Source organism: Dermacentor silvarum, chromosome 5 (assembly GCF_013339745.2).
Source record: "Dermacentor silvarum isolate Dsil-2018 chromosome 5, BIME_Dsil_1.4, whole genome shotgun sequence".
NCBI lineage: Eukaryota > Metazoa > Arthropoda > Arachnida > Ixodida > Ixodidae > Dermacentor > Dermacentor silvarum.
The window spans coordinates 45,212,425-45,235,855 of record NC_051158.1 but is presented as its reverse complement, the minus strand read 5'-3'; the positions used below and the strand labels follow the sequence as shown (position 1 = coordinate 45,235,855).

Below are 23,431 nucleotides of genomic sequence, written 5' to 3'. Positions count from 1 at the left end.
AGGCCTGACAGAGGCTCCTGCTCCGTTGAAAAAGTTTGACAACAGCGAGAGTTTTCATGTAGCACAAAAGTAAATACAACAACGTCGTTTTAAGATATTGTAACAAAGAAGACAGCATTGTCAACTAACAGATTACGTGATAAATAAACACTAGAATTGAAATTAATCGCTACTTCGTGACATGTGAGACATTGGTACTACGTAACATACACTCAATATAAACATAAAGATACATCACAAATTGTCAACATGATAACCAGGGCGGAATCAATACAAGTAAGATTGTACGGTGTTAGATCTTTAAACAGCATGAAGAACATATATAAAATATCACAGGTAGCAAGCAACAAAAATTAACATGTAGTAATTACAGCACGCATTAGATATATAATAGGAAGTGAAAATAATCAGTTATATTCTATTTCATTTTCAATTAACAACATCTTGAAAGATTTCTTTCTTATCTTAGATCCCAGACGATTCAGCAAGGCCGAGACTTGATAAGTTACATGTTGTCTGCCATAATTGGTTCTCGTCAGCGTAACTCGAAAAGCTTTCCTACTTAAAAAAGTTACTTATTCAAGTGTAGAACACTTGAATAAGTAACTTTCTGCAAAGTCTGTAGATTAAGAATTTATTGTTTGTTACGCACAACATGCTTCACACTTTAACGAAATGTAAGCATCCTGCCTCGCTTAGTTAAGCGATGAGACCGGGCCAAGACAACTGCAGGCCTTCGTTAAGGGAAAAAAAAGAATTTGGTCAGGATGGGAGTATGGCGCGGGCGGGTCCATATCGTCTCGACGTGAACTTCCACTTCGAGATGATCGCCGCGGCTTGACGACTGTGATTTCCATACTGTGGCCCATGCCCACAGTCGGGTATCGGTAAAAAAGTGGCTGGTACGTTTAAAATAAATAACAAGTGAAAAAGTACAAGCCAGTATAATTGTAAAAAAATTGGGAGCATGGGTGCATGAGAGAACATGCACGCGAACCAGTTTCCCTTACGCCATATTCGCTAAGACACAGAACTGAAATGGGCAAGTTCACAGCATTTCATCAACCACTTCATGAAAGCTTCACTACACATCGATTCCAAAATTTGTGTTGGGTATGCAGACGTTTTTTCTTCTATCTTGACATAAACTGAATATCCTACAGGGTGTTCAACTTTAAGTTTTACGGAAATTTAAGAAATCGCCTGTGGCAGGTAGCATAATTATTATTATTGAGCTGGGTTGTTGAATCAGGCGGACATTATAGCACGAGAAATCGAAACGCGTATTCAACTAATTTTAAAAATTCAATACCTAACTTCTTAGTTAATTACTTTGCGACACATATTGCAATTTACGAATTGTAGACGGTGAGCTTGGCAGGCGTATCCACTCGGAATGAATTTCCTCAATGACACCAGTTTGGAGATATGCGCCATCAAACTCGCCGTTAAAATTAACTGTTCTTCCACTTACTTTTCACCAAAGTGCTGTTTTTTCTATTGAAGCACAAAAGTAACTGGAGCGCCCATGTATTTCGTCCCACAATTTGGGAAATAATATCTCGAAACTGGTGTAGTCCTTGAAATTCATTTCAAGTGGATGCGTCTGGCAAACTCACTGGCTACAATTCGTAAGTTGCATTATGTGTTGTAAAGAATAAATTTCATGAGTCATGAGTCGTATGTGCGAGTGAAAGCGCGCGGCGGACGTGCGCTTTCACGGAGAGCGAACGCACGGCGGAGAGCAAACGTAACTTATTCCGTTGCGCGAAATGCCGTGGGGGTATTGGAGGGAGGGAGGGGGGCGACGCTGTGCTGCGGAACCAAATGCGTATCTTGCACCCGGGCGCAAGGGGAACTGGCGAATCAATCTCCAACGCGAAAGGAGGAAAGCGGGAAGGCAGCGCGGGTGGGAGGGGCGGCGCAGCTTCTACTTTGCCAACACCTGCGCACTTGTACTTCGCGTCGATGCGGGCTGTCGCGCGCGCCGTATCTTGAAAGCGATCTCCACACGGCTCTGACCTTTGTATGCGCTGTGCTTTCGCCGCTCAGTTCCGTTGAAGCGATAGACAGCACCAAACTTCGCTCGCTGCGGTTGCCGCGCTTACACACACCAGCGTTTTGACAGTGCTTGTCTGCGGTCTTCGAGTGTGATCTATCCATGTTTGCTTGTGCGCGCTGACACCACGCTTGTTAATTCAGTTAGTAAGCGAATGTGTCCAAGTTTATGCAGCCGATAAAACTGCTATCCCTACTCCGTATAGCCCTCTACTAATTTGCTATCGCAATTGATGACTCACCTTTTGGGCGAAACTACGACATTTTTTGTTAATTAGTTGAATATTTCTTTCAATTTCTCGTGCTACTAATGTCCACCTCTTCGAATAACCCAGCTCAATCATAAGAATTAAGCTATCTGCAACAGACGATTTTTGAAAAATTTCGGTAAAGCTTAGTTTTGAACACTCGGTATAAAGGGCGGTTATCCAAATCCTTACTCCGTAGGGTCTGTTATGCCTCCACTATTGTATTTTGGCAATCTCAGCAGCTTTGTATTTAAAAGAAATACCAGCGAAAGCAGAAGTTGGCGTGGCCATGAAGATAATTTCCAACCTTTTTCTGGGACCGTAAAAAAACGAGTTTTTGTTGTGAACTTTGAGTGCTTAGTGGAAGACACCGTATCATTCAACAGTTATATGTGCGGGCTCTAGTGAAAGCAATAACCTTTTTGGGCTGTCGAAAGTACAAAGTGTGGTCTTTATATTGAACCTTCAGAGTTTCCGTGTTCCTTGAGATTCTAATGTCTAATGCATGATGGTTCTCAATTCCTCCGTCTTTTATAGATATAAATCACCAGTAGTACTACTCCGTTTCCATTGCGTAAAGTGATCTGTAACAAATGAGTCTTGTCTGCAGATGGCACCCACTCGTTGCGTCAGTCATCTGATTGTGAAGAGCTTCTCAGGTACATTTCTTGTTATGTGTGTCTTTTCACAGGTTCGCACTAGGGTTACACGACGTGAAGAAAAATGTGGCCTTAGAAATTGGCAAATCAGCCAACAGTGCACCCTATGGATCAATATATGAGAATAGTGACTGGAAGCAATTAAATTTTGACAAGAATTTCGACATTAAAGCCGGAAACTTCATGGTGTGCACAATGATACTCAATGCGAGCAACGGCGAAACCTCCGTATGTATTGCAAAGCACTGCTTCAAGATGACCATGAGTCTATTGTAAAACAAACTAAGGTGTCTATATGGCCTGTCCTTGCCTTTCTTCCTTCGCGAAGGGTTATTTTCAGAAAACTTGAAGAGAAAAACAAGAGGACGTGTCGAAAAAGAGCTTCTTAGAGACCAACTGGACCTAATCCAAATAGCAATATGAGAGCAGGAAGTTCGTAGGGTATTAGCAGTAACCGCTAATAACTAACAAATTTGGTATTCTCGATTGGGACCACGTTAGTACATGGCACAAGTATTTGGGCCATAACAAGTGTCGCAGTTTTGCCCGAGAGGTGAAGCATCGATTGCGATAGCAAATTAGTACGAACTAAGGATAATATTTAGTACGATCTAAGGATAACAGTTTTATCGGCCGTATAAGCTTGTAAATATTCGCTTACTAACTAAATTACCAAGCCGGGTGTCACTCACGCACAGGTAAACATGACCACATCTCACTCGATGACCACGGAAACTCGCTGTCAAAACGCTGGAGTGAAGAAGCGCGGTGGCATAGGCGGAAAGTATTCATTTTTCCAGGGGGGGCTTGGACCTGACCTGCTTTCCGAACCCCACCCTTGAATGCACACATATATATATATATATATATATATATATATATATATATATATGTAACGAACCACACAAGGACGGTATCGTGCATTAGTAGTGCAAGATGAAGACGAAGATTAAAGGCAGTGTTCGGGCGACCATGATGTTCTACGTCCGCAACCTCCTGCTCGCGTCACACTAGCCCACAGGATGAAGACCTTGAAGCCACCTCATCAGCCACACATCAACATGCAAGTCTTCCATGCCACACTATGAATCCCGAGCGCACAGCTCCCCCACCAACACCGACCAGCATCATGACCACACCATCGGAAGCCTTGGACGTCCCCAATTACACTGGATCAGCGGACGATGGGCCCGTGGAAGACTGGTTCCGCTTCTACGAGGTCCACGCAACCACTGCATCATGGTCGGAACGGGAGATGGTCGCCAGCTTCGATGAATACCTGACCGGTGAGGCATTTCGCTTCTACCTGACCCACATATTTGAATATAAAGAATCATGGACAGAAATAAAAAAATTAAATGATCAGTCGCTTCAAAAAATATGATAAAGAGCCCTGCATCATTCACCAGCAGCAGGAATTCGAATGCAGTTACGCACAGTCGCAACATTGCACTAATGAACGGGCTAATATGACCAGATCGTCGGCGAGTTTTCCTTGTCGGGATTCTCCCGCGAAGAGAACATGCAATCGCACGCATAGCATTAACTTGACATTCCCAGTAAACGAAAAGCCATTGCGCACTAAGTGGTCCCAACTCTGAACCAGGTTTGACAACCGCACATCATTCAACCATACGTACGCCTTCAGCACGCTGCAGTGCTCATGTGGCCATTGGCGATTCTGACGCATTCCATCACTCAAGTCGAATGCGCGAGCCACTACGCACTTTCAAGTCACACGACTCTTCTCAGCAGCGCTTGCCTTACACGATTGAGCACGATGTCACGACATCTCAGACAGACGACCCTTCTCTGGAAGAACATGGTTAAGCCACATCCGCTGCGACATCCTCCAGCGATCAATCGCCAGGAATTCGAAACTGCATGGACACAAACTTCTGCGTCAACAAAACGAATCGGGAATATACAGCATCAATCAGTTCTTCTGGGGAAATGAAGCCAACTTGCCTACTGCCAAGACGAAATCAGAATACAAGCATCAGCACGAATGCACGTACCTTTCAAGGCGAACACAATTTGGAGTCACTTAAATCTAAAGATCAAGCTGCTTCGCGACTCTCAAGCTTTCTTCAGCATACTACAGCTCAGCAAACCGCTGCCACTTCAGAAGATTCGCACGCACCAAGCAGCATCACGCACTGTCAAATTACAGAAGCGTCGATTCTGAATGAAATCCAAGCAGCCTCAAAAGGGTCTTCTGAGAATCCTGGCAAACTGCCCTTGCCACCAGACAAGCCCCACAAAAAGGAGCAGTGTACCGGCTACCAAGTGATCCCTACTTTGTTTTGCGAAAGAAATCAAAGGCATATTTCCATAGAAGCGCTACCTCAACAAATGTCGCAACAACATCATCGGCATCAACAGCTCCAAGAACAACGGCAGCAACCACGACTTCGAAACAGAAGGCGACGAAGACCGTAACCGAAATTTCCACAGGTGCGACAACAAGAAAGACATCAACGCCAAAGCCTACTCAATCCAAGGCGAACTCAAGGAATACGGGGTTTTGTAAGAAAGGAACGTCGCCAAACGCATGTTCAGCGCCATCTATCAGTATTGCCGTCACTCCAAGGATTCCTCTGACAACGCTGTGCACTACGACGGAAAAGACACGGGCACTTTCTTGACAAACCAGACCAACAGAACCGTCGCCGCAACGACCCAGTCCACACGTTCGAGCAGGGTACACCGTGTGTCTGGAAGTCGCAACGACATCCGAGTTCCCACGGCTGCTTTGTGTCGATACCTTTCTTCATCGGAGCATGGTTATGTCGTCTGGAGTGCAACAGCCAGCCTCGGCCACCTGAGCTCTTCTAGACGTCACCGGACTGCCACAGTGAAATCGTTCATGTGAGGAGATTAAGAGGGTATCATCCGCCCCTGTACCTACGACTCTCTCGGGGGGAGGGGGAAGTGTGTAACGAACCACACAAGGACGGTATCGTGCATTAGTAGTGCAAGCTGAAGACGAAGATTAAAGGCAGCGTTCGGGCGACCATGATGTTCTACGTCCGCAACCTCCTGCTCGCGTCACACACACACACACACACACACACACACACACACACACACACACACACACACACACACACACACACACACACACACACACACACACATATATATATATATATATATATATATATATATTGTCACGAGTCAACGAGAACAAGAGACAACACGTTGAACAAGACAGCGGAACAGCTTAAGAATCACCAGCACAAAGACATCAGAGTCAGTTAATGCACATACTGTCATCGTCGTTGAAACGTCTAGACAGAGTACCCGTCATTTGCTCTCTCTCTCTAAAAGAGCATCGCCCCGATGCTAAACAATAAAGTTCGCTTGGTGAAAATGAAAGTCGCTCGTGACGTAGGGCTTCATACGCACTACGTGCACAAGTTCAGAACGGTGTTGGCGGCGCCTTGTGCCGTAAGGGCTATCTGGAACGACCTCGTATGTGACGTCACTTACCCGACGCAGCACTATATAGGGTCCGAAATATCGCCTCAGCAGCTTCTCGGATAGTCCCCGTTTTGGTATAGGAGTCCAGACCCATAATCTGTCACCGGTTCCGTAAGTTACAGGCCTATGATGGGCATTATAGCGACCTGCATCGTATGCTTGCTGCTGGTGTATTCGCACGCGTGCGAGCTGCCTGGCTTCTTCTGCAAGTTGCGTAAACGCATCGGCATCCGTGTCAATGTCGTCAGGTTCGTGTGGTAGCATGGCGTCGGGCATCGTCCTTACTTCACGTCCGTGTACAAGGCTGAATGGAGTCGTCCGTGTAGTTTCTTGTTTAGCCGTGTTATAAGCGAACGTGATATAAGGCAGAATCTCGTCCCAATCGTTGTGCTCTATATTCACGTACATGGAAAGCATGCCTTCGAGTGTTTTGTTCACGCGCTCTGTTAGTCCGTTTGTTTGTGGGTGGTAGGCTGTTGTCTTTCGGTGACTTGTACCACTGAGCATCAGGACGTTATCTAAAAGCGCGGCTGTGAATTCGGTGCCTCGGTCTGTTATGACGATGGTTGGTGCGCAATGTCTCATCACAACATTCTCTTTGAAAAATCGGGCCACCTCTGCTACTGTGCCTCTCTGGATAGCTTTTGTTTCCGCGTAGCGAGTAAGATAGTCAGTTGCTACAATAACCCAGCGGTTACCACTAGTAGAGGTAGGAAGCGGACCCAAGAGGTCCATTCCGATCTGGTAAAATGGCGTTTGCGGTACTTTAACGGGTTGTAGCAAACCGGCTGGTTTCGTTGGAGGTGACTTGCGCCGCTGACAATCTAGGCAGGTTGGAACGTGATGTTTCACGGCAACGGGCAGTCCTGGCCAATAATATCTTTGTCGCACTCTGTTCAGTGTCCGCGTATATTCTAGATGCCCAGAAGTGACCTCGTTGTGGCATGCTTCCAGTACTTCACTACGAAGACAGTAGGAACGACGAGCAAATAGCTTGATCCGCTCGATGAGAAGTTCATTTTGTATAGGGCTTTGTTCCAAAAGCAAAACGATGATAATCCTCTTGCGAAAGCTATTAGGTGCTGTCCGAGTTCGTCCGTCCAAGGAATTAATCAGGTCAACAACCACTCAGGGTCGTCACGTTGTTGTTGTGCAATGGTAGACGTGTCGAGAAGACCAAGGAATGCTGTTTCGTCTTCATCGGTCGAAGGAGCTGACTCAATGGGTGACCGAGACGGGCAGTCAGCGTCGGTATGCCGTTTCCCCGACCTGTGCAGGACCGTCATATCAAACTCTTGCAGTCTACCTGGGACGGACTGTGAGTAGAGCTGTCTTATGGAACTCGTGGAAACTGTGGCGGGCTGGTGGTCGCCATTGACAGAAGTAGACAGGGCTCGGACGAGCGTTCTTGCAGGGTGTTGAGCTCGGGAGCAAGGCCTAGCAACCGCCGACTGAAGCGATGCAGAGGAGTTATTGGAAATGGGCTAGATGAACGGCTTTCGGGAGGACTCCGGATCATCAGGCGGGGTTGTGTATCCAGCACCTCCACCAGTGTCACGAGTCAACGCGAACAAAAGACAACACGTTGAAAAAGACGGCGGAGCAGCTTAAGAATCACCAGCACAAAGACATCTTCTTCGTCTTCGAATTACCCTGTCCTACTACTCAGAGTCAGTTAATGCACAAACTGTCACCGTCGTTGAAACGACTAGACAAAGTACGCGTCAATATATATATATATATATATATATATATATATATATATATATATATATATATATAAAAGAGCGCGTAATCAAAGCGCGCGCCGCGGGTCACGCAAGCCAGCGAAAGAAGCACGCCCGCACCACGAGTTTCAACAGAGGGGGAGAGCGCATAAGCCTCAAACAGCCCAGGCCACCAACGGCGTCTAGACGTGTAGCAGAGCATCGACGAAGCGACGTTAACCGGAGAGAGAGAGAGAGAGCACACGCGGGCACCAAGACACCTTCTCACCCGGAGAGTCGAGAGAGATTGGTACAGCATGAGCGTGCGCCAACGGGATGAGTCATCATCCCCCCTCGACGACGCTCCGACGGCGGTGGTCGAAGGTGCGAGAAAAGAGGAGAAGATTCCCAGGCTTTGGCCATGCTACGAGGTCACGACTCCGATAGGAAAGTCCGAGAACGCCTGTGGAAGCTATATAACCGCCGTGCGAGAATGATCAGTTCAGTTAAGACCGCTCCGGTAAAGAGATGCAACGTGAAAACTGACCGTCTGCGGAAGAAGGGGATTCCCCGGCAAGCTGGTCGACGAGTTCATCGAGCGTCTGCATTTCCGGAAGAAGTTCCTTCTTCGAGATTTGCCCCGAGCTACGCCGAGATCGTCTGAAAAGACCAACACGGGTGAATACGATTGGACACTTAGTGTTCCTATACATTTTGTAATTTACGTGTTGGACTCTTAGTGCTTGTCGTGAATTATTTTTCTTCTGTTTGGTAATACCCATCTGAATTGTGTTGTGTCTAGCCTAAGTGTGCACGTGTGTCTAACTGCCTTGTGTGTAGAATATATTTTGTTGTGTTTTGACAAGTCTGGGCTTTGGACAGCAATCGGCGTTCGCTGGCGCACCAGAAAGCCCATTCTTAATTGTCCTTGCTTTCGTGGGATTATTTTCGGAAGCTGATAAGTCGGCTTTGGAATTTGGTCCGGCGTCTGCGCCTCGTCCACGGGGTCTGTGACATATATATTACCTTTAGTAACAGTTACACTAGAAACTTCGTGTGACCTCGAAAATTGTGCACTGAAGTGACGAGCTTATTTGAGTATTTGCAAGACTGCAGAGTAGGAGACAATTCAGTTTTACAGCCTGAGTACCCTCACACCGCCAAGAGACTAGCGTCACTTGGTTGAGCCATGCGACAAGCGGATTCAGTTAAACACGTTAGGGAGTTTATTTGTTTTGTGCGCATTACATCGCACAAATACACATCTATGTAACGCCTTGCATAAGATTTAATACAAAAGACACAATCAAGAAATATTTTCTTGACGAGAGGACAGTTATTGAGAAGACAAAACATATATAAACATTAAACGATATATAACCATTTCTGAACACAACTTAAGACTAGAATTATTAGCATAAGTATAATGTGATTCCGTTACACCATAGTTTCATTACATGTCAAAGCATGCCTTATGCCACTGGTTTCGTTTATTTTTCGGAGGCAGAACAAAGGATTTTAGAGTAAAAATTATTAGGTGCCCAAATAAATAAACATATTAACAAATAAATAAATAAGACAGCGATAGCTCAAAAGCCCGAAAGGACTCGATGGCAAATATAGGAACAACGTGGATTGTGTTATTGAGAGGCAAATGCACCATACGACGAATAAAAATTAATGAGGAAAATGCACAGATAGACTAGGGAGTTTTACAAATAGCGCACTGACCCAAATGCCCCCATTCTGCTTGCGCTGCTATGGACACCATTTTCGTTCCTTTGTATAACTTTTTGCGTTGTTTTCTAAGCCAGGTTATTTGCTTTGACTTGTAAGTTGGTGCCTTTCTCTCTCCTATTAAAGACATCAGTTCGTGCTCTGATGCGATGATTTCACCATCATTTGAAAAAGTGTTCGTTCGGGAACTTGATCTTGAAATGAAGTCGTCGGCAATCTTAATCAAATTGATTTTGCGGGAGAGTTCATTGTGGGCGTGAAAAAAATTGCCAGATGGTTCAAACGGGCTTGTCCAGTCGTCGACAGCAAGTACATTTTCAGTCGCCGAAGGCAGGAAAAGAACCTCTCGGATGTGGTCGACGAGACCGGTATGGCCAACGCAATTTTTTTAGCTTGGCCATTTCTGGGAAAAGGTTTCGCAGGTGTTCGCCCTTGCCCCCCGTAAACATGTGCACGACGTCCCCAAATGTGTGCAATGATGCCTATCTTTGCTGGCTTAAATTGTCAATCAGCATATCTCTGTGCAAAATCAGGCGTCCTGGTTTAAGGCCGTCACCGTATAACTACATTATATACGCTTCGTCTTCCTTCCCTATGGCTAGCTGCTCAATGTGGGACTTATGCTGCCACATATCAGGTGGATACCTGTTGTTTAACGAAGACAGCACTGTGTCAAGTACTTGATAGAACCTCTGGCTGTACATGTCACTCGCTGATAGAAACACGTGACCTCAGGAACCTTCTTGATAGCGGCGTGGAGTCTTCTTCCGCCTAGCGGCTAGAACACACGGGTCCTCAACTTGTCTTTTCCTGCCTCTGTCATACATATGTAGATCACGCGCTTCATTTTGGAGTTAATCTGCGCCCAGTCCAAGCTTTGGCCATCCGAGATGGCTGGTCCCTTCGCGTGCGCTGTCTCTCCGCGCGCCTAGTGTTATGTTTCCGCTAGTGCTTATACGGTGGAAAAAACGCTTCCTTTTCAGCGTCAGACGGGCTCTGGCGAAGTACCGATAAGCGAGGTGGCCACTATTGGTTTTGTCGTTGGTGCTCATGCTGTGTTTGTAGCCGGCGCCCATTGCGACGTCCGCAGCCGCTGTAGAAGCGAGCTCGACACCTGGGGTGCTATGCAGGATGCGCCGAGTTTCTCGTTCGCACGAGTTTTACCCGAGTTTGCTTGATGGCAGTCAGTGAACGGAGATAGCAAGGAACGTGCAATAACAGCAGGCAAAAAGAAATGTCGAGATAAAGCCGCGTATGTCGATAAAGCCTTGTCACCGCTTGCCCAGTGAAGGCGCCTCCGTGCGCATGTACGCAGAATTTGATTGTGTTGTTCACTCCAATGTGCTTGCGGATTGCCTCTGCTGCTGAGCTAACAGCGATCGCAGATGGATATGATAACGACAGCGCAGCAATCGCATTTTGGCGCGTGAGAAGAGCCTTCTGTGCAGTTAGGAAATTAGACTTCGAACGTAGCAAGGTGTTGCAATTGTTTAGTGTGCCGTGCTAGTGATGAAGAAATGCCATCGCACTGGGTGTGTTTGCGCTGACCGCTGACCGTGTTTGCGACACTGCGGCTCCGATACATCACTGATGACAGAGCAGACATTTCAAATGACAGCTGCGATACGTTGTCATTGGAAAACACTACGCACTGCTCAGGATCGTCATCCACCGCGGCGCATCGACGCCTTGCAAGCAGCTACAGTGACCTGGCGATAATTATTTGCTGTGCACTACGTCGCCACAATGCAAGCAATGAACCGTGTTGTGGGGACATCACACGCCCAAGAAGATATATGCCTAAACCAGCGAAAGTCGCGGCTTTTTTTTTTTTTTATAGTGGTGCTCAGTACATCACCGATGACAGTGAGTTGTGCGTATTTTATTTGGCCGGTCAAGACTGCTAATGCCTCTCAGTTCCGCACCATGTCGCTGTTGCCCAAAAATAAGTTGGGCGTGACCCAACCATGGTGGGCGCGCACAAGAGTTACATGCCTCGCACGGGCCTTGACCTCTATGGTTTTGATTGACAGGCGAACTCGTGCCAAACTCGTACATCGCGAAACCCCCCTCGAGTTGAACTTGTTAACGTGGCGGCGGCATCATCAGCCTGTGTCATCGCATCCAGCGGCAGTAAGCGTCAATATGACCGTCTGGACCCGTTCACCTACATGACCGACACAGAGTTTCGCGTCATTTTTGCCTTTCCAAAACGTCAGTGCACTGGCTGTGTGACGAGTTAGGCGAAGGCCGTCGTCTGCGGAGACAGCGTGGCGGCCAAATTATGCTTTCCGAGCACACAGCGGTGTGACTAGGCTGCGGAGGAAAATTTCGTGCGATCGCTTCGGCTCTCTCCTGTTTCAAGCACTGCTCGTCCACCGCGCCCCAGCCCCAGGCCATGCCCGGCGTCGTCATCACCTGGGTCACCTGCGAGCACCTGGGGTTCAACCCGGACCAACCAACCTGCGCAGGCGAAGTAGTCACATTATATTGAAAGACTCAGAATGGACGCCGAGCTGCCTTCCGGTGCAACAGCTGCCGAAATCAGTTTTCGCAGTTACACGGTACCGCTGCACTGCACGGGCAGAGAGGCGAAGGAAGTTACTTCGCCAACAGAGACCGCCTCGGCCGTCCGAACGACCACCACTCCAGGCGGCAAATGATTTGGCTCACGTACTGCGTGAGCAAAAGCGTAGACATATGGCTGTTGAAGGAGATGACCGGCGACTTGTTTCCTCTATCGGAGCACGCCATTGCCGACTGGAGGAACTACCCCGTAAGGTCGCGAAGGCGAACTGCTGGCGCCACCTCCACTCGGTGGCCCCGGGTAGAAAGCGCAAATTGACGAGTGCCTTCTTCGCGGCGAGCAAAAGCACAATGGAGGCCGCCTTATGTCGGGTGACAACTTTCCGCCGAGCCGCCAAAATTACGGCGGTGTTAAAGATGGTGGCCCATGGGTCTTCGGCATCTTCTGCGCGACCAGAGGGGTACTGCGACTTTCAAGGTGAACCGACGAAAGGCGGCGACGCTAGGCGCCATTATTGCAGCCCATGTTCAACCGGGGACCGTTAGTTTTAGTGACGAAGTGGACGCATACAAATATATCCAAAATTTAGTATATGCTAATGCGGATATGCCTCAATATGCATTGGGAGATAGTCAACTACAGCGTGAAATTTGTGGACCCCATCGCGGGCGTTCACAGGCAAAAAAAATAAATAAAGTTATTGTCAAAAAGTGAAGCGCCACCTCGTCAGTGATGGGTACAGAGTAACTTCACCAATATTGCAGTCTCACCTGGGATGGATGTGTTGGCACCCAACGGCCACGTGCGCTGCAAAGACCCTCTCTTGCGTTTGTTAGAAACCATGGATCGCTCGGGCTATCCAGTATAAAGAGTCTTTCCTACGGTTGTTCGAAGCCATCGCTCAACGCTTGCCAGTATGAAGGTGCATTGCAAAGTAAAAGAAAATAAAGCGTAGTTTTCTGACCCTTGTATGAGTGCTTTCCGGCATTCCTGAGTGATTACACGGTAATCGCGTGGCAAACCACTTCTGCGCTAGCCTACGCTCACTAGTCTCGCAGCTAAGGTAGCTGGGATGCAGCGAGGCACCCTGCTTGCGGCCTTTCCTTAGCGCGAGCAACGAGCGATCTGTTAAAAGCCCAGTGTGAAAACCAGGCGCACACCAATCTGTGCTCGGAAATAGGAGCGCAAGCACGTAGCGAGCCGCACCAATCCAATCCAGAGGAAAAAGAAAGAGCAACGAGCGATCTGTTGAAACCCCAGTGAGAAATCCAAGCGCACACCAATCGGTGCTCGGAAATGCTAGCGCAAGTACGTAGCGAGCCGCGCCAATCGAATCCAGAGAAAAAAGGAGGATCACGAGCGTCCCCACGTGGTATAACACGAAACGTATTAAACTACAAATTAGTCTAATACACGTTCAGTGTGCATCTTACAAACTTTAAAATGCTTATAACCCACATTAATGTGAGTGACAATACTGTACTGAATGCATTTATTTTATAACTTGCTTGTGCCTGTAATACACTCGGTGGAATGACAAACAAGTGAAAGAAGGCACGACCATGCACCGACCGTATGATCACGTGAGCCCAAGTGTGTCGACTGCCCAATAATGTTTCCATATGGCAACGCCGAAAGGATGATAGCCACCCAGAGTGAATCTAGATAAACCAATAAAACTGCAGGCGTGCCAACGGACAAACTTTGTCTAGTTACCATTTGTTCTTTTATCTTGGGGCGTCGCCAGAGCTCATGAAGATCCCGAATTTCTCCAAACTCGGCGCATCCAGCATAGCACCCCTGGCCTATATATTGGAGTTCACAACGGATATCCGGCACATCAAAGGCACCGACAACGAGGCAGCTGACGCACTTTCACGCATCACCTCCCTCGGCCCTTCTACATCGACTGTGGATTGGGAAGGTCTAGCTCGTGCGCAGATGGAAGACCCCTAGCTGCAAGCGCTCCGTGACTATCCCCGTTCCCTCCGTCTACAACTCGTTCCTCACCCATCTGTGCCTGGCTCCCTCTGTTGCGACATGTCAGCGGCTGCACCTCGCCCCTTCATTCCGGCTGCCTTCCGTCGTGCGGTGTTCCAATCAATTCATGACATCTGATATCCCAGCATCCGAGCCACGCAGCACCTCGTTACACAGCGGTATGTCTGGCCAAGCTTTAACACCGATGTTCGCCAGTGGGCCCGCTCGTGCCTCGGATGCCAGACCACCAAAGTGACCCGCCACACGAAGACTCCCACGCAGTCGTTCTTGCCACCTAGCTGCCGTTTGGACCACGTCCATCTTGATTTGGTTGGACCACTTCCTCACTCTCACGACTGTCGCTACATTCTCACAATGATCCACCGCTTCACCCGTTGGCCCGAAGCCGTGCCTATTCCGGACATCACTGCGGAAACAGTCGCCAAAACCTTCGTTTCAGCATGGGTTTCCCGCTTCGGCTGCCCCATCATTGTGACAACTGATCGCGGCCGGCAATTTGACTGCACACTCTTCACTTCGCTCAACCGCCTGCTTGGCACTAAGCACTCCCGTACCACTGCATGTCATCCCTGTGCCAACGGCATAGTTGTGCGGCTCCATCGCCAGCTCAAGGCTGCACTCACTGCGCGCCTGGATCGAGAGCACTGGGTCGACCACCTTTCTATGGTGCTTCTCGGCCTACGTGCCGTCCTTCGTCGCGACCTTGGCTGTTCAGCGGCCGAACTCGTCTGCGGCCAATCCCTGCGGCTTCCTGGAGACTTGTTCGTTCCTTCGGCTCCCTCGCCCCAGCCGCTACAGTACCTCCAACGCCTACAGGACTGCATTCAGCAACTACGCCCCGTACCGCCTCGATCATCGGACCACAACATCTTTGTGCACCCAGACCTTGAGTCCTCATCCGACGTGTTCCTTCGACGAGACGCTATAAAGGCGCGTCTTACACCATCCTACGACGGGCCGCACCGTGTCCTCCACAAGACGCAGAAGTCCGCCACCATCCTATTGAATGGCCGCGAAGAAGTCGTTTCGCTGGACCGCCTCAAACCGGCCTACGTAGAGACGCCTCCCAAGGCCGGAGCCTTGGGGCCGGCTGCGACTGATGAGAAAAATAAAGTTGGGCGGCGCGTGCCAGCGGCGCAAGCACGGGACGCGCTAGTCCGTTGTGAGAGCCTTCTGAGCTGGACCTCTTGTTCGGGCGCTCCGCTGCGACCCCTTGGTTCCCGACATAGTTAAAGTTGATGAGAGGGATTGTGACCCGCTTGTCTGCAAAAGTGAGTAAGGCGTGCGGAAGGGCGAAGTTCTTTTCAAGCATTACGTGAGCACTCGGACGCGCCACGTAGAGGCCATAAGGAACAGGCTGAAATGAGGTCACAATGACGTACTTCGTGGCTTGCGGTGACAGGCGGATGTCATTGAGGGCACATAAGCGCGGTTGTGTCACTAGTGTCTCTTATACCATCAGAATCATTCAAGAACCATCATCTCATTATCGTCAAGACGGTGTCACAATACTGTCACTAAGAAAGTATACCACGAGCCCCTTTTTCTTCAATTGACTGATAGGTCTTCCTCGATGCGGAGGAGCTGGGCAGAGAGTGGTCGATGTCCGAGACGTGGAAATACGCAAACGAGCGGCGCGCACGACTGGAGCATTTGCGCCGGAATGACCGCGACGGAGACTCGGGCATGTGCTCTTGCCCGGCCGACGCATTCAAACCTTACAGTAACCTTCTGTACGTGTCACGGAGTTGTTTCACGCTCGGCAGTACTGTCTTCAGGAGGGAGCAACTCATTAGTCATCGTGAGTTTTGTCATGGGCGTGGTGTTTTCGCCACCATTTCTGGTCGCGTAAACTGTGGCCCCTATTGGATCATGTCGGCTTGCCTGATTAATCTGAGTAGGCCATTGGGGGAGAAGCCTACGTCTCTCGCGGGTCTGCGGGCCCCTTGCATGCTGTAGAAACCAATTTAAGGTAAGAGTTTGAGTCATTTCGGGATGAGCAAGGAGACAGAAGCCCACGGCGCCACTTCACCACGGCAGACGCGGCCGGTCAGGCAGGACGTCGACGATCGGTATGACATCGTTTTGTGTATATGCGTGTGTGCAGTGTAAAATTAAAGTAGTGCCAAATTCATGAATATGGCATTTCGAATGTTACCTTCTGTCGTCGTACTACCTGCCCATCTGCACTTGTCTTGCCGGAGCTCATCACCCTTCATCGTCGTCTCCCTGGAGAGCTGATGCGTCTGAACACTAACAGCTGCGTCACTTCGCCACAATACCATCTTTATCGTTCCACTGACGTCACTTTTTCTTCGCCATTCCATATTTGCCCCTGCTTAGGCGTCATACAGTCATCGTGATACCTCCATGCTCACGGCCGACCTTGGCAAGGGGCGCCATAGCAAAGTGGTGCGATACTGTAGTATATACAGAAGCAAAAGAACTCTGAGAATGAATAGTACAGATGTTAAAACTACGTGATCTCAGAAATAGTGTTCCCTTGGTTGCTCGAATGCTTATCGTATCACGATCGCCAGTCCTCGTGAAATGAGTTCTCCCGCAATTTTTTTAGAGAGGCTTGATTCCCCGCGTGCAAGTGCAAATCAGATTCCGCGACATCTAATATAACACCATAGAGGAATCCCGTTTCTAAAACCGAGGGGAATCGCGCTTCTAAACTGGAGAAATCCTGCCTCTAAACTAACTACATTTTCACATGCGTTTAATTTAAACTTTTGAACGTGTGATATGTCATTACCACTTTGTTATCGCTTTTCTGTATGTCACGAACTGACAAGCTAGGAGATAACGCCTGTGGCTTGAAGGCTCTCGCCCCTTTCAAGAATAGATGAACCCGTCATAATGATTTGCATGCATACTCCGTGACGATTGTAGCACTCTCGATAATATTAATTTTGTCGACGGATGTATAAAAAGTCGTAGTTTCGCTCGAAAGGCAAAGCATAGATTGCGATAGCAAATTAGTGGACAGCTATATGAAGTAGGGATAGTAGTTTTGTCAGCCGTATTAGCTTGTAAGCATAGGCATACTAACGAAATAACAAGCATGCTGTCACGCGCGCACAAGCAAACATGAACGCATCCCACTCGATGACCGCGGAAACTCGCTGTCAAAACGCTGGAGTGAGTTAGCGCAGCCGCAGGAGCGAGCGAATAGACCTTCGTGCTGCCGCTTGCATCAGCGCCAACTAAGCCACGAAAACACAGAGCAGAGAGGAAGGATACTGCTCACGCAGCCGATGGCTTTCAAGACACAGCGGGCCAGGCAGGCGGCGCGCAGCGGCCCATGTGGAACATCATTGCGACCGATGGCTCAACGTAGCAGGTGAACTTTACCACCAGGCAGCAATGTGTGGCTTTTGCTCTCACCGGCTAACAGTTATTTTTTAAGTCCACTATATTTTAAATTCAACCTAGAATTTATGCACAATGGGCGTGTCATAAAAAAATGTAATGTGATTATCGTCACAATTCAAAAGAGTCACCAGGCAAGCAGCGCATTTAATGATCAGCAGGGTATCCTGCTGCCACCACCTCAGCTGCTAAGGATTGAGTGCTGCATAACACCCTGTCCTTATACCATCCCGATGCCAAGGGTCTTAAAAATAGCAGGCGGTTAATGCTGCAGTCAGCTGCTCTACCTAGGCGCTCGGCGATCGTAGGTCTCAGATGGAAGCTGACACTGGGCTGCCGCCGCTTGGTAGTAAACATGCTGTTTGGATTCACGATGAATACAGCTTAGGCGAGAAAAATTGCCAATATGCCGTCGTGCGGCTGCTACCCCTGCTTTAAAATTGTGTAACAGTGGCGGCTTGCGTAGCTGTAGTAGATATCAGCCGCTTCTATAAAAACTGTAACAATAGGGCATCGTATGCTGAAAATTACTGAATACTTTTTCTTTCAGTATGAATTCAACGGAGAAGCGGCCCAAGCGAAAAGAACGTTCAGCGACAAGTCCTTGCTGAAGTATGCAGTGGAATCAATTTACTACCATCCCAACATTTTTAAAAATGTGGCTGTTATGGAGCACCACTTCTTGTACAAAGAAATTACTGCCGCTTTACCACGTGTTGAGGTAAGTTGATCTGAATTTGCGCGAATGATGTGGTTGACCCGCATTAAAAAAAGCGAAGGAAATTCCTATCACAATTATAGCGGTACAGCTTCATTCACAGTTTTACATCTGAACCAATTCGTAACAACATTGCGACCAAGATATTTATTCACTTAGCTAATGCGAAAAAAAATATCTGCTGTTGTTTTCATTATTGGAGAAAAGGAGAAGGACGGTGCGAACGATGTACCACCTTTTTCCCACTCTTCAAATGGATAATGATTCAAATAAAGTCCGCCGGTTTGTGGTTGATTGCGACGTCATGAAACTATGGCACGAGACGCTATAGACCGCCTGCATAATGCGGATAACCCTGCGCGTACATTGTGTTTCCGCCACCATCGTGAATGGTGCTTAGGAAGTTTGTACGCTGCGCACGCTGTCCTACAACGGTGTCGACTATTCGCTCGTATTTCACGCTAACTGTAACTAACAAGTACAGCCTAAAGGAATCTGTACAGCGCACATGTGGCTAGATATCCATTTTACTGCATTAGAAAAATTAGGGTACTTCACGCAGTTTTTGTGGGCCATCTGTCTCTGTTTCTATGTATGTTTGTATCAAAGCACTTCCCCGCTTAAGTGGCTCACTGGGTTGTCCATGGTCATATATGTAGCGCATCGGGATGCTGTGCGGAAGTAACAAGGTTTGAAACCAACAAAAGAAACCAGTTAGGTGAAATGAGTATGTGACAATGTGTACATGTGTACCGCTCTTTCAACGACCATCATTCACGCCAACATGCGTCACTGTAGATACGGGACTCGATAGACACCGATGTTCGAAGAAAGTTTTTGGTGCCGACTTGGAGCAGTGGGTATGTGCCCCACGGTCTGTACTGGTCTTCAATGAACTTTTTACAGCAAATCTGTTAAGGGCTCAGTCTTCGATGGTCGCGTCCGGATGTAGAAAAAAATGTCGCAGTTTCACCCGAAAGGCGAAGTATCAATTGCGATAGCAAATTAGTAGAGAGCTATTCGGAGACGGGATAGTAGTTTTATCAGCTGCATAAACTTGGACACATTCACTTACTAGCTGAATTAACAAGCGTGCTGTCAGCGCGCACAAGCACACATGAATAGGTCACACTCGATGACCGCAGACAACCACTGTCAAAACGCTGGCAGCAAGCGCAGCCACCGCTGCGAGCGAAGGTTCGTGCGGTCTATCGCTTCAACGGAAACTAAGCGGCCGAATGCACAGCGCATACAAAGGTCAGAACCGTGTGGAGATGGCCAGCAACTGCTTCCAGGAATTCAGATGGTGACACAAAACAAGATCGTTTGCAAGACACGGCGCGTGCGACAACACCGGCAGCCCGTACCGGCGCAAACATATAATAAAGAACCAAGCGCTAAGCGCAAAGTACATGAACGGATTTGTTGGCAGAGTAGAAGTCGCCCCCCCCCCTCTCTCTCTCTCCCGCGCTGCCTTCCCGCTTTGCTCCTTTCGCGTGGGAGATTGCGTTGCCAGTTCTCCTTGCGCCCGGTTGCAAGATACGCATTTGGTGCCGCAGCAGAGCGTCGCCCCCCCTCCCTCCCTCCCTCCCTCCCATGCCTCCACGGCGTTTTGCGTCCCGGAAGTCGCGTTTGCTTTCCGCCGTGCGTTCGCTCTCCGTGATAGCGCGCGTCCCACGCGCGCTTTCACTCGCCCATACGGCGCGCGGCGACGATTTTATCGCCCTTGGACTTTATACGGAACCTCACGGCGACGACGACAGCGACGACGAAATCTGCTTGAAGTGTCCATATGAATGCTATCGCAATAAAAAAACTCTCATTGGCCGTATCCAGTATGTGCGTGTGAGAAGGCGCGAGGGACGCGTGCTTTCACGGGGAGCGAACGCACGGTGGAGAGCAAAGGTGACTTCTTCCGGGAGGGGACGGGATGGAGGGAGGCGAGGCAACGTTTAGCTGCAGCACCAAATGCGTATCTTGCAACCGGGTGCAAGGGGAACTGGCTACTCAATCTCCCACGCGAAAGGAGGACAGCGGGAAGGCAACGCGGGAGGGAGGAGTTGCGGCTTCTGCTCTGCGAGCAACTTGCACTTTGCGCGGCGCCGGGCGGTAGCGCGCACCGTATCTTGAAAGCGACCTGCAACAGGGCCCCTACCTTTGTATGCGCTGTGCTTTCGCCGCTCAGTTTCCGTTGAAGCGATAGACCACATGAACCTTCGCTCACTGCTGCTGGCGCGCTTGCTCACGCCAGCGTTTTGACAGCGGTTGTGTGTGGTCACACAAAGAACGCGCAGAACTGTTGTTCACGGCGGCGTCGTTTTGCCCGCGTTCGCACCGAACGCGCGCAGTGTTAGTGACGCGTTTATGAATAACGTGCCAACCCTTGCCGTACATCCTGGGGCGGTGTACTGTAGCGACCATAAGGCCAAGGTCCCTGTGGTCACTAAATAAATAAAAACCATCGGATCATATACATTTCTCATTCTTTAATAGCTCAAATAACCAATTACACCATCACATATAATTAGTCATAATTGGAAATACATAATTCCTACCATAGTACAGCTTTGCTGGTCTTCCAACTCCACCCCAGTGGAAGGGCTGACAGTTTTTCATGCTAACTTTGGTCACTGGGTATGGGAAGTAGATGTGTTCCGCTCTTAAATGAGCATATTTGACGCTAACTTGGATAATCAGTTATGAGTTCCACAGGGAATGAGCCCCTACAGAATGACGGCAAAGATCGCTTACATTTCTAGGATGGTGAGCGCAATCGAACCCACTTCACAGGCTCCCTCATGGACAGCAGCCTGACACATTATGAGGTTCAGCCGAAGATACACTGGGTATGTGCCGCTTTGAATGAACTCCTTTCACGCCAAAGCTTTAGCGAGGTGCGCCATGAATGCCCTGGATAAGGGTTACTCTTCAATGAGCCCCAAGCCAACTTGGGTTACTGGGTTTGTACCACAGAGTGTGCAGCAACGAGGAAACAATAATCTACGTTAGGAGCCACTAGCGCGCCACACTGCTCGTCCCGGAGGCAACGCACGGCCTTCTCAGCACTACCACTAGATGGCGCTGCGTGTCCCGAAAGAAGTTCGTGAAGTGGACAATGGCGCCGTCGTGGTGCAAGCTAGAGAACATGCCAAACTATATCTTAACCCTACAGAGGCAGAAATGAGATTTCGGTCGCAGGGACCTTGTTAAATATCAGCGTGTGGACGAGTGAGCGCAGACGAGGAGAGCGAAGTGGCGCAACCAAGGACTCTGAGCTCGTGACCACGCAGCCTGCCTTGCAGCATTCTAAAATGCAATAAAAGGCACTTTACAATACTGGCGACGAGGGAACGCGACCCCGCGAAGCAAGCTTTCCTGGAAGACGATGCCTATAAAGGCAAGATACCAGAACTTGTGCGCGGCACCGACTGGTCATCTTGGGTAGAGCGGCTGGAGTTCTACTATGAAGCCAACGACATCGTCGAATCTCCCAAGAAGCGAGAGGTTCACCCCAGCAGACCTACGAGACGCTGAGAGCCCTGGTTGCACCACGGAAACCTTCTGAGGTGGTTTGGTGGACATCATCAAGTTACTGAGCCAGCACTTCGACCCCCGGCCTTCCGAGTTATTGGGACGATATCGCTTCCAGAAGCGAGACCAGCTCGCTAATGAATCGGTCAAAGACTATGCGACAGTTCTGCGAACTTTGGCCAAGGACTGCAACTTTGGCAACGTAGACTCCATGACGGCGGACCCTGATACGTCGGGCGGAAGCACGGAATTCTAGTCTCAACCAGAGAGTACCAGGCTTCCTTTGGAAGTTATGCTATGAGATAGATTGGTATGTGGGATCCATGATTCTCATCTTTAACAACGGTTGCTAGCTGAGGATAAGCTAACGTTTGAGAAAGCGTACGAGCTTGTGTTGACTGCTGAATTAGGAAGAGATCAGTAGAGACAGATTCAAAGCACTCAGCAACTGGCCGAAAATTTCGATGTACATCGTCAGAATGTTCGTGAGTGCTCTACAAGCAAGGCGCCTCAGTGTTTCCGATGTTTAGCAGATCATAGGACCGAGAAGTGTTACTTCAAGAATGCTACATGTAACTTCTGCAGCAAAAAGGCTCACATCGCGAAACTTGCCTGTCGAAAAAGGCTAAACCACCGAAGTACCATGGAAGCCATCGTTTAGAGGAGGAGGAAGTTTTAGAGGAACAGGAAGGCGGCCTCCTTACTGTTTTTCACACGGGACTAAAGATGACAACAACAGCTAGAATCGGCGTGACAGTACGACTGTCTGATCGGCCACTCAAGATGGACGTAGACTCGGGAGCAGCGTTTTCTATAATAGGTGTTGCGACGTTCGATCGCCTCCACCCTGACGGTGCCCCGGTGTTAGGAGAACGCAAGCTCGCTTTAGGGACATGGTCGGCAGAATGTTTGGACATCGTAGGCTCCGTGCTTATCAATGTATCTTTCAACAACAACAAAGCACAGCTACCTTTGCTCGTGGCTGGAGGAGTTAGAGCCAGTTTGTTAGGAAGAAATTGGTTCGAAAAACTGGGAATTACGCTGCATGGACTGAACAATCTCACGGGAACCACAATTGACGCTACATTAGCCAAGTTCTCTGCGGTGTTCGATGAAGCTCTCACTGACATTCAGGGCCACCTGTGTGCATTGACCTTGCTGAAAACGCGACGCCTAAGTTTCTGAAGTGCCGGCAAGTGCCATTTGCATTGCGAGATGCTGTATGTAGAGAACTCGACAAACTCCACTATCAATGCATATTGAGCCAATCTCCGCCTGTGACTGGGCGACGCCAGTGGTTATTGTGAGGAAGAAGAATGGATCTTTACGATTGTGCGGAGATTACAGGAGCACAGTAAGCGCAAGCATCAAACCAACGGCGC

General features: G+C 48.8%; 1 protein-coding gene across 1 annotated transcript in view; it reads left to right on the top strand.

The window, feature by feature from the left end:
* Window positions 1-22,305, top strand: part of LOC125945683 (uncharacterized) — a 39,104-nt gene extending 16,799 nt beyond the window's left edge. Inside the window, exons 3-5 of the mRNA XM_049667917.1 lie at window positions 2,998-3,193; window positions 18,351-18,521; window positions 22,168-22,305. Coding sequence (XP_049523874.1) covers window positions 2,998-3,193; window positions 18,351-18,521; window positions 22,168-22,305 — 505 coding nt within the window. The remainder of the gene's footprint in view (window positions 1-2,997; window positions 3,194-18,350; window positions 18,522-22,167) is intronic.
* Window positions 22,306-23,431: the final 1,126 nt, after the last annotated feature.